A 15321-nucleotide genomic window follows, 5' to 3' on the forward strand; every position below is an offset into this window, starting at 1 on the left:
GCACTCACCTTCGTTGAACGATGTCCGAGTCCTCATACCCCTCCTCCTCGGCTGGTCCGTCCTCTTACCCATCGCAGACTCCGCCACCGCCGCCAGAGGCCATCGAGAGGGACGACTATGCGGCGGCGGAGCAAGCTCGGCAGCGCTTCCACAAGAGGGGCTTCTTCTCCGCCGTTTCGCTTCCGCTACCCCACCGGTACAGGTCTAAGTCGCGAAAACGAGATTCCTCCCCCTCACCATCGTCGTTTGCCGAGCTTGAGCGATCTACGTCTGTGCCTCAAGAAGCACCTGATCTTGTCATTCTCTCTGAAGGGGGCCTGACCGCGGAGCTAGATGAGGACTACGGGAAGGATGTGTACAGGTGGGCGGTGCTTTACGAGAACCAGAGAGGGTACGTCCGTAAATCATGGAATGCCGGTGTGGATGTAAAACAAACCGTGTCTGCAGAGCCATGGTATTTTCAACCGCATACTATTCGCCACTCACACTCCTTCCTCTGGACCCACCTGCTTTCACTATTCCTACCGCCATTCGCTCTCCCCGGAAGAACCAGCCGACTGTCTCTCTCGAAGACTACCCCCTGCCAGACGGGTCGTGGAAGTGGGTCTCTCGAGCCTGGATGATCGACATGCGTGGCGATGGGCAGGTGCAATACGATGGCTTCGAATACAGCCGATCCTTTCGCAGTAGGAAGTGGGGACCGAATCCAGGCTTCATGAGCAACCGCGGTCTCGTGCGGCGCAGGAGGTGGATACGTCTCATGATGCGCCCCGCGCAGGTCCATCATGATGCGGAGAGTTCGTTGCTGTCTACGCTACCGGAGTTGGAGCACCTTGAAGAGGGGGCATCGAGGCCACCATCGGTGATGCTCACGCCGAGCTCCGGCAGCACAGTAGAGAGAGACGTTTGGAGGGGCGACGGCGGCGACTGGGGCCGTTGCCACATAGCTCTGCGGCGCCTTGGCCGAGACGGAAGGAAGCTCGAACTATGGGCAAGCTGGCTTGGAGTGTCGGAGGCGGCGCATCTCTCACGTCCAACGTCGTGGGACCCGACGATTGTCCCCATCGTCAAGGTACCACTACCGGGGAAGGCAGCGGACGGTCAGCCACAGACGATCCGCGAACAATATCCCGCGAACGAACCGGCCTCCAGGGAGACAAATCAGGCAGAAGCCGACAAGCTCTCTGCTGACACTGGCGTAAGCATATCACCAGCACCCAAAGCCTACGTTGCTGCCGTCCTTCGCACCCATGTGAGTCTGCCCTGTATGCGGAGCGCATCTGTTTCGCCACCTACTGACTCATTGTTGTCAATCAGGCTCACGACATGCTGACTCTATTCGTATACCCGGACTCTCGTGCCAAGTTCCTATCTCTTTTGGGCCGTGCTGGTTTGCTACCTGATTTGCGCGCGGGGATTTGCGCACCGGACAGTGTGCAGATATTGGACTTTTGGAGTTATACCCACGATCTGGGCGAGGACGTTGGTTCGGAGGATCAATCACGTTCATAGGTGCACATGTATTGTACGCTCTCGCCTAATATACCCCTGCCGCGACGACAAACATGTGAACCGATGGCTGGGCTCACCTCAACCACCCGCTCGAACTACGACGGTTGCCATATGCAGCCTAGTCATCCAAGGTTTGATGGCATGTGATATCGCTGGCGCTTCTCGCATTCTGGTGTCACTGTCTACCCACACGCAACCCTCATCTCAGCGCGGTCTCCCTGGCCATGTCTCTCCCTCTTCCCTCACTTTCGCCCTCGACGACATAAGACGTTCTGCCATGAAGCCCTCGGATCTACGGAAGCGTCTCAACGATGCGCCGCACGACCTCGCGGACTTCCTCCACTCCCTCCCAGACGACCACCCGCTCCAGATCGGCTTGCGGACATATACCCTTGCTCTATCTCTCGCGCTCGGGCCAGCGTTCCTCCCGTTCTTGACGTCGCCGAAGGCGCGCGCACAAGGCTTCAAACGCGTCTTGCACATCCTCAAGCGCGAGATCTCAATCAATGCCTTCGCGTCTGCCATCACCGTCGGAGTCGCAGGCGGTGCCGCTATACGCCACATCTGGAATATGTGGGAGGAGCGCATGCATGAGACCGGTAGTGGCGAGCCCAAGGACGCGTTTGGAAAGGTGCGGGCATGGCTTGCATCGTTGAAGGACGGGCAGAAGACGTTCCTGTCCAACGTGATCTCCTCGACGCTCGCGGTTACTCTCCTACATTCGCGGAGGCGGCATGCGGCGTCGATGTGGGTTGGGAGACCGTCCCCAACGTTGGACTTGTCATTGCTGTTCCTCGTGCGCGCGATGGACTCGTTGGTGCAGCTGGCGCTGTTCAAGCCATCAGAAACGAGCGAAAGTCTCCTACCAGCCGCGGTGAGGGAGAAGAAGAAAGCCGAGAGGCGGAAGTGGTCCACGAGGCTTGACGCCTTGGTGTTCTGGGCGTGTAGCGCGAGGTGAACCCCATGTCCCTACATCAAGCATACACGAGGACTTATATATGAACCAGGATAATGTGGTGCTTCTTCTATGAGCCAGATATGTGAGTCTTATCCGCCTCCTACTCGTCTTGGCCGGAACTCAACTCACTTCAGGCTACCTCGTTCTTACAACAAGTGGTATGCAATTTACGCCCTTCGTTTCAGCGATAGTGCTCACCGTGCCCTCTAGGATCATGACCGTAGCAAACATCGACCCGCGCATTCTCATGGCTCTCCGAGGCATACGCGACGGTACCTACTCGTACAAGAGAGGAACCAGTAGCCCTCCGGATCTGCTTACTTCGTTCTCGCAGACGTTGGGTTATCCCGCTGCGTGGGGCGATCCTGCTCAGCTTCCCGCGTACGGTGGGCCAGCAGCCGACAGGATGTGGCAGAAGATCGGTGTCGCGAACCGTACCGGGCGAGGTGGCATCCCATGCGAGTTGGTGCACGGCGGCGTGACCGGCGGTAGCTGCACGGCTAATGCTGGTATCAGAGGCATCCAGGCGTTCGCCGAGGCGGTTGCACTTTACCTCCCGGTGTGTACCCTTCCCTCACCTCCATCACACCGTCAATCTAACCATCATGTGCCCAGGTCCACGTCCTCCCCATCCTCCTCACTCGTCCCCGTAGACTGCTTGAGGCTCCAAAGCTCGTGTCGACCCTGCTTTCTGTGGCCAGGAGCGCGAGCTTCCTCTCCGCATTCGTCTCCTCCATCTGGTTCGCAGTCTGTTGCACACGCACGCTCGTGCTGGCGCGTCTCTTCCCATGGATACCCCACGACTTCTGGGACGGTCCTTACGGCTGCACGTTCGTCGGTAGCTTAGTCTGCGGCGCCAGCATCTGGATCGAGCGCGGTCGTCGCCGAGGAGAAATGGCATTATACGTGCTACCGCGCGCTATCCGCGCGTGTCTCCCGGAAAAATGGCTGAAGAGTGGCAGACCGAGCGTGAGATGGACTGAAAGGTAAGATATTGTAACAATTCCTACAGATTGGGTACGACTTCTGACATTTCGTCCGACAGGCTCATATTCATCCTTTCGCTGTCGACACTCCTTACAGCGGCCATCCATCGCCCTGATACCCTTCGTGGTCTGTCACGATGGACGCTCGCGTTCGTCATGAAGGGCCCGAATGCAGGCTTCTGGCGGAGGAGGCGCCTCGGGACCAATGCTCCCCCTACTCCGGCGCCACCCACCAGAGCTCCGACACCCCCCAAAGAGGATGATACCCAGGCTAATGCTTGATTATGGGTTGTCGGAGTCTGGAGTTTGGATCACTTCTCTGATTTATTCTGCCGATGCACACTATCATATACCATTCGCCCGCGGCATATCAAGCACTCCATAGATGTAGCGTATGATCGTAAAACGAGCAACTGGCCACTAACGTATGATCGCCATCTCCATTAGCTACAAAGGACCAATCTGCACCATAGGCGAGCGACGTGTGCTGGTCAAAGCGTTTGACGACTTCCCATGGGTTGCTAGAGGCTGATAAGCCCTCCGCAACATGGCCACTTTCGAAGTCGAACCGGACGACTTTGAAGCCATCGTGCATGCATGCGACCAGCAGATCGTTCTTCCGCTTGGGCGAAGGATGCCATTTTACCCGCCATGCGCCGCCTCCGACGTCGACCTCTGTCAGCGGCGCAAGAGGTTTGCGTGTATCGAACAGGCGGACGGTGTTGTCGTAGCTTCCAACGGCGATGATATGTTCAATGTGTGGATGGCTTTGGATGGTGGTCACTCCTGCATCGAATCTATCTTCCGTATCAGTCTCAAGTGAGAGTGAGCATGAACGTCTTTGCACACACCGTTTGTTGACGAAGAGCGGTTGTGCACCCCCTTCCCTGATATCCCAACCCTTCATCTTGAGATCATCTCCGCCTAAATGGCTGATCAGACAATTGTTGACGATGAGTACAGATGGACTAACCAGAGAAGACGACGTTGGGGTTCCAGTAGTCCCATGCAGCGATCCACGGCTCGTAATCATGAGCGTGCCAAGTGTCTGTTTCCGCTAGGCCAGAACTCTCGTCTGGACGGAGGAGGGAGAGCGATCCGTTCGATAGGGAGACGATCATGTCTCCGAGGCTGCTGAGCACAGATGTCAATGCACGTTTCCGAGACGTTCGTCACATGTCCCACACCTTGTTGGGAACCTGCGATTGCTCCAGTCGAGCGATAGACATAGAATATCGGAGGTCGCGCAGGAGATCGACTGGATCTGCCGAAGTGCGGACTATACGGATTGTTAGCTTCTGTTCCATGTCAATCGAAGGAGCGGAGGACGCTGACCGTTTCGCTATCGAGTTCATGCAGCGTGATATGTCCTTCGGAGTCTGCGATCCCCAGTAAAGGCGAGGCGGACGCGTCTCGATGACACCTAGAAGCAAAGTCATCAGCCTCACAATCTCCGTCGGTTGGACCCGACTATGCTGACCACTTCATATCCAATATAGCAGGGAGCTCGGTTTCTTGGAGCAGCGTGCTGAACTGCACCGCATCAGCCAGTCATTCTCAAGAACGGGGTGCGATCCCACGCACAAGTTTTCTTCGTCCTGCACGCGGAACAGGAGACATTTACCTCTGCGCTTCTGTGGCTTGCGAGCAGGAGTCTTCGGCTCTCCATCTTCGTCGTTCTGTGCTGGAATTTCTGGCACCGCCCCTTCCTGGGACTGCTCCAGCTTGTAGGTGCCGCAGACGAAAATGTCCTGTGCGGAAGGATGGGGGCAGAATTCCGTAGAGTCGGCGGGCCAGTCGGTATCGTAACCTGGCATCCTGTTTCACTTGATATTCAGCTATACACAAGCTAGCTATAGACAACCGGCATGCGGTCGGGAGGAAACTTGAAGTGGGTTCGCCTGGCACTCCGGGCGTGACGCCGATCCTAAGGGTTTTGGGCGTGACGTCACATTGACGCGTCGCGCGCTTGTCGTTCCTCGTTTCTTCGGACTCTGACGTCCATCATCGTCGAAGTCGGGGTGGCCGAGAACGGGAGTGGATGCATCCTGTAGGCTGAGTGACGGGGACCAGTACGCAGAGAACTACTGCATATCCCGTATACGGACGCAATGGGCTTTTCAGGGTACTGACACTTACTTATTTCCTCAAGTTCTAGCACTTTCGCGCTAACCATACCCCGTAGACTGACCAGGTGGACCAATGCCCCCACCACAGGGCTGGAGCTCGTTGCTCAAAATATACTGAAGAATCATCAGGTATGTACGAGAGCATGCTCTACGTGCTGGCCGGTTGCTTCATTGACATCTATCGCATGCAGGGAACATACAAGGGCAAATGGCAGATCAGCATGAAGTCCTTCCGATCTACCTTGGGCTCCGTCCCAGGCTTCCAAGTGCCCTTCGAGCGCTCCATGTGCACACTCACCGTTGACGGTACGTCTCTCCTCCCAAACTGACCTCCGACTTCTCACTCATAGTGCTCCTTCCCTCGGCCGTTCCTTACTCCACTCGTCCCAGACAACGTCTTCTGTATGATAGAAGACCCTGCAGCGCCCATGCGCGCCGAGTACCTCGCCCAAGCCGCCGATTTCGCCCGCGCTCAACCGGGCATGACGCTCCCGCCGCCCACACACTACCGCCACACGTTCCCAACGCTCAGCCCGCCCAACGCGCTCGAACAGCTCCTTACGCAGCTCCGTGCGCGCTGGGTGCCCGTCCGGCAGACGGGCGGGTCGAACACCGCGCCGGGGCCCGCAGGGCAGAAGAGCCAGGGTCTCGCCACCGGGGCGCACCTGACCGTCGACGGGCATGTATACGCCATCGGGAGCGACTGGCTCGTGAGGGCCGGGACCGTCAGCATTTCCCCTGGGGGCGCCATGAAGGGTCTGCTGCTCGAGGTATGTGGCCGTTCGTTCGTGGTTCTAGTGGCAGACGGGTGAGACTTGTACTGGCAGGCCGAATATGTGCCGGTGCCGGTCATGGAGGAGACGTTCGAAATGCAGCCGTTACTAACGGATTTGCTGCTCTCTATCCTGCCGAATATGTCCGATGCGAAGATTGTCGCGATGACTCTCGGGTGCGTCTTTCCGTGCTGCCTACCGATGTTCTTCGCCTCGCTGAACACCTGCACCATGCACCAGGGAATGGCAGTGGGCGGAAGTAGAATGGGACAGCGAGGAGGACCTCGAGAAGGAGGCAGAGCGGAAGAAGGCGGGACCGGAGGAGGACGACATCTATGCCGCCGACGGAGACCACCCGCCGTGCAAAAAGACCGACTGGGTGGGCATAGACCGGGACCGCCGCTCTGCGTACCTAATGATCAATATATTGAAGCAAGAGGGGTTGCTATGAGCCGTCCCACAGCTGAATTCAGTCCTCTCAGTGAGTGTTCCGGATACATCCTTGTTGTGTTTGCATTTCCACGTTGTACATTATGATACATATTCGAATTGGCTAAATTGCACTGGATCTGGCTACGAGCAGATTTCGTCGTTGGAGTTTTACTCCGCGTTGAGCGCAGCGCGGATGAGCTCCTTCGTCTTCTCCTCCATCTCTCCGAAAATCTTCAACGCGTCCGCGAGCTTACGCGTCGTCTCCGCGTCGGCCGCAATCGCCTCCCCGAGCGCGGTGCCATTGTTCTCCAGATAATTGATCGTCTTCACGTCCGGACCTACCCAAGCAGCGAGCCGTGAGCAAGTCACACAACTAATCACGCAGAGTTCCGGTCATAACCTCACCTATTGCGGTACCTTTGGCGTCGTGGACGTCAGGGTGGTGGGCGTTGGCGTCCCCGGGGGCCTGAGCGGCAGCAAGCTGGTCGAGGACAGCGCCAGACAGCGTGAGGTGGTTCGGCTTCAGTGAAACGAGCGCCACAACCTATACATAGAAGATTCTTCCGATTAGCAACCATAGCATCAGTGATCACAGCCCCAGGCCCAATCTACCTCCTTCGCAGTAACAATACTGAAGTACAGACGGGTCAAAGATGGTAACGCCATGGGTAGTGGATTCGTGAGTACGCCACCGCTGGCCCCAGTATCGACCGAAGGCTTGCTCACCTAGCCGGCATAACGAGCGTGGCGGATCCTATTTCCTTGTAGAGCTCAACGATGGCTTGAATCACTTGTGACGTCGGATGCTCCCTAGCGGTGTCTGCGTATTCTTTCCACAGGCCCGGTTCAAAGTGGACCCTAAGTTCTGCGGAAACAAGAGTAAGTCGGAGCTACAGGAACGCTTCAAGAACGAAGCGCTGGGATGCCGCGGACATACCGTTGAAATACGGGGCAACGTAGAGACAGCCGGCCTGGTGGGCGGCCATGGCCTGCGGCACGGAGAATAGACAGGTCGCGAGCGTGCGAATTCCGAGCTGCTCGAGGTATTTGCAGGCGATGATGGATTCTGGGGTCGCCGGGATTTTGATACACACGCGGGACCTGAATGGAGTGGTGACGGGAATTCAGACACAATAGTCGCTCGAGATTGTGGATGGCTGACTTTGGAATCCCGTTGGCCTCAAAGAGCGAGACAAGCTTCTTGGCGTGGTGGATGGTTGCCTCGGTATCGTACGCAGCCGCGGGGGAGGTTTGGGCGTGCACACGACCGGTTAGGTAGGGGTAAACCTCTTTGGCTAGGAGGACAGTCTATGGATGGATGGTTGTCAGCACACGCGGGTTGATAGAGAGGCATATAGATGGTACATACGAGCAAATCGAGGGCATGGGCGACTTGTGTGTCAATAGGGAGCTGTGCTTGAGAAGATCGGATCTGGGCACAGGCTGTCTTGAAGAGTTCTGCGCGCTCTGGCCTGACAGCCTCGGAGTATACTATGGCCTGATTGGAAGTCATGTCGCAGAACTTTGTGTGCTGGGCGTGGCGCGCGGCGACAGCAGGGTCCATGGAGTCGACATCGACTGTAACTCGGGTGCGGACATGATCGAGTAGTGTTTGGGCAGACATCGTGTGGACAGGAGGGGGGCAGACAGAAGATGGGTGGGCGATGGTAAGATAGAGCGAGTGTAGGCCGAGGGGGAGTAGTCAGTTGGACATCGGACACGGTTACACAACGGACCGGAGTTTTGTACGTACGTGGGACTGGAGGTAGCGTGACGGGGTTGAGGAAGGGGGTCTAGGCCGGGGTTATGAATTGCAGCAGGGATCAACATGCGTATATACTGCGGATAGAAGGAACAGTTGGACTAGGAGGAGTGGCAGGGTCGGGAGGAGGTGTTTGCGAGAGCACGACACGGTCACTCTGCACCGATGATCGAGTCTGGCAGAGACCTGGGCCTGCAGACTCGGTCGCGAGAGGTTCAGCAGAGACGGACAGACGCCGGCCCGGGAGAGCGGAGACGACGTCATGGCTGGAGGGCGCTGGCACTGGCAGTATTTACTTGACTTACTTACAGACCACAGCGCACGATGCACTCGCTGCTCGTCCCCGTCCCCGCGCATACGTCTTCCAGCTAGTTCGCGCTCTCGGTACGGCCTTGTCCCGCAACCGCACACGCCCGTCATGTCACAACCCCCTCGGACTGCACCGGCCCATCCCTACCCCTCCTTGTCTTTCTCCGCATCTTCTTCGCACCGTCCAGACTCTCAACATCTTCCGCCCACCCACCAATGGATCCCTCAATCTCCCTCAGCCTTCTCGCATGACCAGCCTCCAGACCCCCTCTCATCCGAGGACGCTTGGTCCGCCGCCAATGTAACCCCGACTTCACGACCCTTGCGCAGTGCATCCCACATCCATGTTCCTTCCCCTCCCCGAGGCACACACACCAGTAGGTCTCCTACCATCGCACACAATAAATACCCCCGCTCACTCCTCCAAGACTTGGCTCACCCGCCCATGCCCCGACAGCCCGCCACTATGCTCTTCGGTCCAGAACATCCCGCCAATCCCTCGAGCGCCCATCCTCTGCCCCGCCATGAACCTACACCACCTTCCGCCGGTTCCAACCCACTGACCACCAATTTGGCACGCGACGCCATGATGGCGTACGCGTACTTCCTCTACGACTCCCCAGGCCCGGGCTCCACCCCCCTCGGTCTCACCTCCGTTCCCATCTTCTATGCCACTCCTGAATCTGATACCACTGACTACACCTATCGCAACCGTCTATTGCCCCTCCTTCTCACACTCGTTGAGTACCATCCTCAACATTTGCCAATCCTTCTGCTCCTCGCGTGCACCTACCACGCCCTCGGCGACTTTGACGCCAGTCTCTCCATTAGCCATCGCATCCTCTCCCTGAACCCTCAATATGTCGAGGCCATGAGCAACATCGGAACCACCATGAAGGCCCTCAACCAAACCGAGAAGGCCTATGAGTGGTGGTGGAAAGCCCTCCAGCTCCGGCCCACCTATTGGGACGCACTCGTATGTCTCTTTCCTTCACGCGCCCACTCGCATGGTTAACTCTTTTCTTCATGAGGACAACATACTTGGCATGACTTTCACGCTTGCCCACAACGCAGCAGACCACGGTCGCCGTCTCGTTTACTACCGGCAGGCGCAAGGCGTCTGCCAGTATGTCCAGAAGCATGTCTTCAATAGCGACGGAAGACTTTCACAGCATTTACAACCCAACGAGATACCCCGCCTCCAGCGTGCCGTCTTCACAAACGGCACTATATACGCCACCCTGGGCCCGACAAATGTGGATCGAGCTATACTCGAACATGCCCGCGCTCTAGAGCTCGTCTTCCGACCGCCGCCGCCTACGCCAGAGGCGGAGCAATACGTTCTGCGCGACATCCTCCTTGCGACCTGTGCGGCCGGTCACATCATGTGCTCTGAGTCCACTCCCAACCTGCCGGGTCTGTCAAGCATCGGTATCTTCCAACCGGATGTCAGCTCGCGTCTAGGCGACCCCTCTCTCAACTTTCTCTACTTAGTGCGCACTTCTGGGGATCAGCTTTTTCATGCGCTTCTCCAAGCCGGCGGAGGGGTCCTTCCCACTCCACTACTTCTGCCAGAGCAGGTGACGCAGCTACGCGCCTTACTCTTTCCGCAGACCAAAGGCGTTCTTCCCGCTATATGTACGCGTACCGCATCCGGCGAGCTAAAGCCTCCGCCGGACTCCGTCCGACAGCAGACCAATGGCATGACGAACACAGTGCTCCTAACGCTTGCCAAGCGCTTTCAGGACAACACGCTTGGTAATGCGACGCTTCCAGGTACTAACGGCCTCCGGATCAGCACGTCTGTGGTCATCCTGCTGTACTATCTTGCTCTGACACTGTCTCCGGCGCCTTCGACGTTCAACAACCTCGGTATCGTGCTGTCTGGCATCAGCGAGTCCAGGTCAGGTCAGGATGGACAGCTCCTTGACGGCACGGCTCTTGCGCGTATGTTCTACACGGCTGGCTTGCATTTGGACGGCAAACATCCCCATTTATTGACAAATCTCGGCTCATTGCTCAAAGACCAGGGCCAGTCGGACCAGGCGATCAAGTGGGTGGTTCATACATTGACCTTGTCTCATACACTCACGGAAGGTTTCTTCTTAGGCTTTACACTAAGGCCGTTGAGCAGAAGCCGGACTTCGATATTGCTCTGGCGAATTTAGGGAATGCTATCAAAGATGTCGTGGGTAGCCACTGCAAGCTCCTCTTTCCCTCTCAGCTAATGCGTTATTGTCCCGCAGGGACGACCATGGGACGCTATCGGGTACTACAAGCGTGCTGCAGCGGCCAATCCCAACCTTCCCGAGGCTATCTGTGGCTTGGTAAACTCGCTCTGTTCCGTATGCGACTGGCGCGGACGCGGAACTCTCCCCAACGAGGTCGGTGCCGACGACGCCGGATACTTCGTCCCTCCAGGATTACAGATGTACCCGGGTTGGATGACGAGGATGGTCGCGGTCACTGAGGAACAGGTCAAGCAGAACTACTACCAGGATCTTGATGGCATCCTTCCCGCCATCGCAGAGGAATGCACGCGCGCGTTGGCATGTGCTCGCGGTCGCCCACTAACTCTAGAGGAGGTGGCCGTCTGGCAGATACGGTTCCAATCTCTCCACGGTACCGCGGAGGACCGCGCTGAGCGTCGAGTTAACGGTCCAGGATTTCTCCTCCGCTTCATCGACTGGATCCAACCACAGCTTCAGCGGAGGTGGTACATCCAGACGTATGGGAAAACGCTCAGCGTCGACCAACCGGTACCCCTGCCCGACGAAACGCAGAGCAGCTTATTCATGCGGCCGACGCTGCCGAAGATGCTGCTGCCGCCTGCGGTACCATCTGTCCTGCCGTTCCACACCGTGAGTATTTGGTGGTGCTGTGGGGCCTTGCTGTGCCGTTCTAACCCGGCGCCTGCAGTTCACATACCCACTCTCGCCTCGGTTGACCCGCCTCATCCCACATCGAAGCGCGCTCAGAATATCCTATGCGGCCTACTCGCACCCATGGCTCCCCAAGCACGTCCAACCACCCCCGAAGCCGCCGTTGGATGGGAAGATCAACATTGGCTATGTCTCTAATGACGTGAAGTTGGTGCACCCTCTCCTTTCTTTGGGGGGTTCTCGGTGGACAATGTGCTGACCGCGCTTGTCTGGGGCAGCAACCATCCGCTATCGCACCTCATGCAGAACGTGTTTGGTATGCATGACCGGAGGAAGTTCAACGTTTTTCTCTACACGACGAGCCCGTGGGACGGGACTGCCTACCGCCCAAGGATAGCTGGCTTGGTCGAGAACTTCTTGGACGTCTCGGGGTGGTCGCTCGAGGCCATCGTTGGCCACATCAAGGAGCAGGGTATACATATCCGTACGTCGGGCCCGCATGTGCTGACGTCGTGATGACCGTGTCGCTGACGCGTGCATGACCAGTCGTGAACCTCGGTGGCTATACGAAGGGCGCACGGAACGACGTATTCGCAGTCCGGCCGTGCCCAGTGCAGATGCAGCTCATGGGCTATGCAGGGACTCTCGGTGCAGGTAAGCAGTGGCGTCATCGTCAGTCCATCTGACCCCGCAGTCGCTCACTCAAGTCTTACTCGCTATCATCACGGCTGCGTGTGGGCGACAGGTTGGTGCGACTACTTGGTGTGCGACCCGATAGCGTGTCCGCAGGAAACGTCGGCGGTTGAGCAGTGGCGCAACCTAAGAGCGCGAAGGCAGCACGCGGCCTCTGCCGGGGGTTCAATTCCCGAAGACTCGCTAGATATCAACGCGGACATAGACCCTGAGGACAGCTCAAACGAGTGGACATAGTGAGCAGCTTCTGCAGGTATCTCCTGCTGCACTCGCTGACTATGTGTCCGATACACCTTTCAGCACTGAGAAGTTCCTATACATGCCGCATACGTTCATGGTTACCGACCACAAGCAGTCATTCCGCGGGGACGATAACCTCAGCCCGGAGGAGCGCGCGGCAGTTCCAGTCGAGACCCTGTGGCTCGAAGAGGAACGACGGCGGCTAGAAGCCCGCGCACAAGTTTTCCCGGATCTTCCTCCGTATGTGCTTCAACCTCGTGTGGCGGGTAAGGATTTGGCCGTTCACCGCCTTCGCAGGGACGTCATCATATTCGCGAACTTCAACCAGGTGAGCCCCTATTTAGCCTGTCTCCATACACAAACGCGCACACGCTCACACGAACACATTCGACTTGGCAGCTATACAAGGTTAGAGGCACATCCCCATGTTTGTGTGATCGTAATCGCTCATATTGCTCTTCCATTGCGACACTACCCAGATCGATCCCGTGAGTACCACTTATCTGGGTTTCCTGATGCCTCGTGTCTCTGAATGTGCGTGCTTGTTTGTGCTTAGGGTATCTTCCTTGTTTGGCTGCGTATATTGCGCAAGGTTCCGAGGAGCATCCTCTGGTTGCTACGGTTCCCCGCAGCGGGCGAGGAGCACCTGATGCGCTCGGCGAAGCTGTGGGCGGGGGAAGAGGTCGCGTCCCGGATCCGGTTCACAGATGTGGCCAAGAAGGACTGGCATATCTTCCGCGCGCGGGTCGCCGATCTCTTCCTGGACACTGCGGAGGTAGGTGCAGCTCGATTGTTCCCTCTGCGTACACTGATAACAAGTTATCCGGGGCACAGTGCAACGCGCACACCATCGCGGCAGATGTGCTGTGGGCAGGCACTCCGATCCTCACGTGGCCCAAGCACGCTCACAAGATGTGCTCGCGCGTCGCCGCAAGCATGGTGAACGCGACGGGGTTCGGCGAGCGGATGACTGTGCACAGCGCGGAAGACTACGAGGCCCGTGCTATAGCGCTCGCCGAGAGCGTACACTACGTGCCTCATCACGAGCCCGACGGCACGGTCCTCCCGCGGGGGCAGGGGGAGCTTGTTGACCTCCGGCGGAATATGTACGTCAACAGAGACCACATGCCTTTGTTCGACACGCTGCGCTGGACAAGGAACATGGAGAAGGGCTATCAGGAGGCCTGGCGGCGGTGGGTGGAGGGGACGCAATTTGAGACGTCCGACGAATGGGAGGCTTGCGACGGGGACGAGAAGAGGAGCGGCTGCATATGGGTCCAGGACGATGACCCGGTTCACATCACGCACACTTAGATTCATGGTCAAGGCCATGAACAGGACTTGCTCGCATTCGGCGCCGACATCCATCCATCACTTTGCATCCTTTGCTACGCTTTCTCATACTTCTCGCTTCCCCGTTTTGTCTATACTTCCCCACATTCTCCCTTTCTTACGCTCCACGCATGGGCACGACTAGCGGCGTCCGTCATCGGATTATAGTACACGGGAGTTCTCTTAATAGCACCTGCAGTAGAACAGGACACACATACTATGTAGCATATTTTCTCCGCTTCTCTGTGCACACAAGTTGTATAAATAGTGCTCTTGGATCCCTAGCACGTTCCGATTTATCTCCAAGGGTGACGCTTGAGATGCGCGACCACGTATCATATGTCTAGACCGTCTGGTAGGCCGCCGGTGCCGCTGGTGCAGGAACGGGTTGTGCGGGCTGAGGAGGGACGCTGAGGGGCTTAGGACCTTCGGCAGGGTCCTCGACGTTCTGGTAGCCGTCACGGCCTCCGCCAAACGAGGTGAAGCCCCCAGGCATGGACCATACTAAGTGGGCAGTGAGGACTTGTGCGGGGGTTGCCTTGCAAGCATAAAGAACGTACCTGTTGGACCTGACAGGTCGCTCCCACGAATTCCAAGGCCAGCGAAGGATGCGCCCCGCTGGCGCAGAGCAGTCGCGAATGCGAGAACGGTGGGAAGCTGCGCGCCGGGCTTGTACGCAAATTCAGGGTGCAGTTTGGGTGTGAGGGCGTGCGTACCTTCAGGATCAAGATGAGGATGGTGATGGTCCTGATGAACCAATTTTGAGAGTTGTTCGAGAGCCAGATGATGTCGTAGAGTATAGAGCCTCCCAGCATGAACGTGAACTATCAGCGTGCGTCAGGATGCCATGTCCTTGGGCGCATGTTGGACCTTCACATACCGCCTTCAAGGACTGAAGCGCATCCGGGCTTTCCTGCGCGAGCATGCCAAACAGGAAGATCGGGAGATTGTATACTGGAGCTGCGAACGCGCTCGTCACGAAGGACATGGCCTAGGGTCATGTTCGTGAGACGGGACGCAGTGCTTCGGAGGAATTGCGGTACGTACACTCCCGACGAGGACCAGCTTGGAGGGGTCCAGAGCTTGAATGAAGTCTGCCATAGTTTGGCAATTCGCTGTGTCTCCAGAGAGCCGTTGGCAAGAGTGATAAGATGCAGGTAGAAGGGCCAGGAACACGTCTGGCGCACTCGCGGTTACAGTGAGGGCGGCCCGGGCAGTCGTGTGCGCCGCAGCCAATAGACGCTCGTTCGGCTCTCCTGTTGAAACTTGCTCTCCTCCCACAACTTGTACGTCGAGGGCACAGTGCATGAAGG

General features: G+C 57.5%; 7 protein-coding genes across 7 annotated transcripts; 4 read left to right on the forward strand and 3 right to left on the reverse strand.

The window, feature by feature from the left end:
• Window positions 1–14: 14 nt before the first annotated feature.
• On the forward strand, window positions 15–1561 carry L226DRAFT_607651 (uncharacterized protein). The gene is made up of 3 exons (XM_067685834.1): window positions 15–391; window positions 448–1252; window positions 1318–1561. Exons 1-3 carry the CDS (start codon window positions 21–23, stop codon window positions 1510–1512), a joined length of 1371 nt encoding a protein of 456 aa, XP_067543115.1. The 5' UTR covers window positions 15–20; the 3' UTR covers window positions 1513–1561.
• A 211-nt stretch (window positions 1562–1772) lies between these two features.
• On the forward strand, window positions 1773–4105 carry L226DRAFT_607652 (uncharacterized protein). The gene is made up of 6 exons (XM_067685835.1): window positions 1773–2466; window positions 2520–2552; window positions 2605–2628; window positions 2681–3029; window positions 3086–3456; window positions 3516–4105. The coding sequence occupies exons 1-6, from the start codon at window positions 1790–1792 to the stop codon at window positions 3736–3738; spliced, it is 1677 nt and encodes a 558-aa protein (XP_067543116.1). The 5' UTR covers window positions 1773–1789; the 3' UTR covers window positions 3739–4105.
• Window positions 3776–5350, reverse strand: L226DRAFT_607653 (WD-40 repeat-containing protein). The gene is made up of 7 exons (XM_067685836.1): window positions 5041–5350; window positions 4937–4984; window positions 4792–4879; window positions 4644–4735; window positions 4430–4590; window positions 4308–4380; window positions 3776–4253 (listed from the first exon to the last, which is right to left on the reverse strand). The coding sequence occupies exons 1-7, from the start codon at window positions 5271–5273 to the stop codon at window positions 3827–3829; spliced, it is 1122 nt and encodes a 373-aa protein (XP_067543117.1). The 5' UTR covers window positions 5274–5350; the 3' UTR covers window positions 3776–3826.
• A 99-nt stretch (window positions 5351–5449) lies between these two features.
• On the forward strand, window positions 5450–7096 carry L226DRAFT_607654 (uncharacterized protein). Its single transcript, XM_067685837.1, has 6 exons — window positions 5450–5581; window positions 5642–5714; window positions 5777–5891; window positions 5976–6355; window positions 6413–6534; window positions 6599–7096. Exons 1-6 carry the CDS (start codon window positions 5568–5570, stop codon window positions 6807–6809), a joined length of 915 nt encoding a protein of 304 aa, XP_067543118.1. The 5' UTR covers window positions 5450–5567; the 3' UTR covers window positions 6810–7096.
• L226DRAFT_528710 (aldolase) lies at window positions 6837–8581 on the reverse strand. Its single transcript, XM_067679442.1, has 7 exons — window positions 8160–8581; window positions 7953–8098; window positions 7728–7891; window positions 7517–7655; window positions 7403–7421; window positions 7196–7334; window positions 6837–7128 (listed from the first exon to the last, which is right to left on the reverse strand). The coding sequence occupies exons 1-7, from the start codon at window positions 8412–8414 to the stop codon at window positions 6959–6961; spliced, it is 1032 nt and encodes a 343-aa protein (XP_067543119.1). The 5' UTR covers window positions 8415–8581; the 3' UTR covers window positions 6837–6958.
• Window positions 8582–8717: 136 nt separating this feature from the next.
• On the forward strand, window positions 8718–14091 carry L226DRAFT_30215 (TPR-like protein). Its single transcript, XM_067673713.1, has 14 exons — window positions 8718–9238; window positions 9290–9837; window positions 9893–10914; window positions 10971–11049; window positions 11108–11722; window positions 11781–11950; window positions 12022–12227; window positions 12290–12397; window positions 12489–12672; window positions 12737–13004; window positions 13076–13084; window positions 13156–13164; window positions 13233–13451; window positions 13511–14091. The coding sequence occupies exons 1-14, from the start codon at window positions 8815–8817 to the stop codon at window positions 13988–13990; spliced, it is 4341 nt and encodes a 1446-aa protein (XP_067543120.1). The 5' UTR covers window positions 8718–8814; the 3' UTR covers window positions 13991–14091.
• On the reverse strand, window positions 14041–15207 carry L226DRAFT_528711 (uncharacterized protein). The gene is made up of 5 exons (XM_067679443.1): window positions 15056–15207; window positions 14889–14999; window positions 14725–14832; window positions 14569–14665; window positions 14041–14512 (listed from the first exon to the last, which is right to left on the reverse strand). The coding sequence occupies exons 1-5, from the start codon at window positions 15107–15109 to the stop codon at window positions 14352–14354; spliced, it is 531 nt and encodes a 176-aa protein (XP_067543121.1). The 5' UTR covers window positions 15110–15207; the 3' UTR covers window positions 14041–14351.
• Between the last annotated feature and the right edge of the window lie 114 nt (window positions 15208–15321).

The sequence above is a fragment of the Lentinus tigrinus genome (genome assembly GCF_003813185.1).
Source record: "Lentinus tigrinus ALCF2SS1-7 unplaced genomic scaffold L226scaffold_1, whole genome shotgun sequence".
Classification (NCBI taxonomy): Eukaryota; Fungi; Basidiomycota; class Agaricomycetes; order Polyporales; family Polyporaceae; genus Lentinus; species Lentinus tigrinus.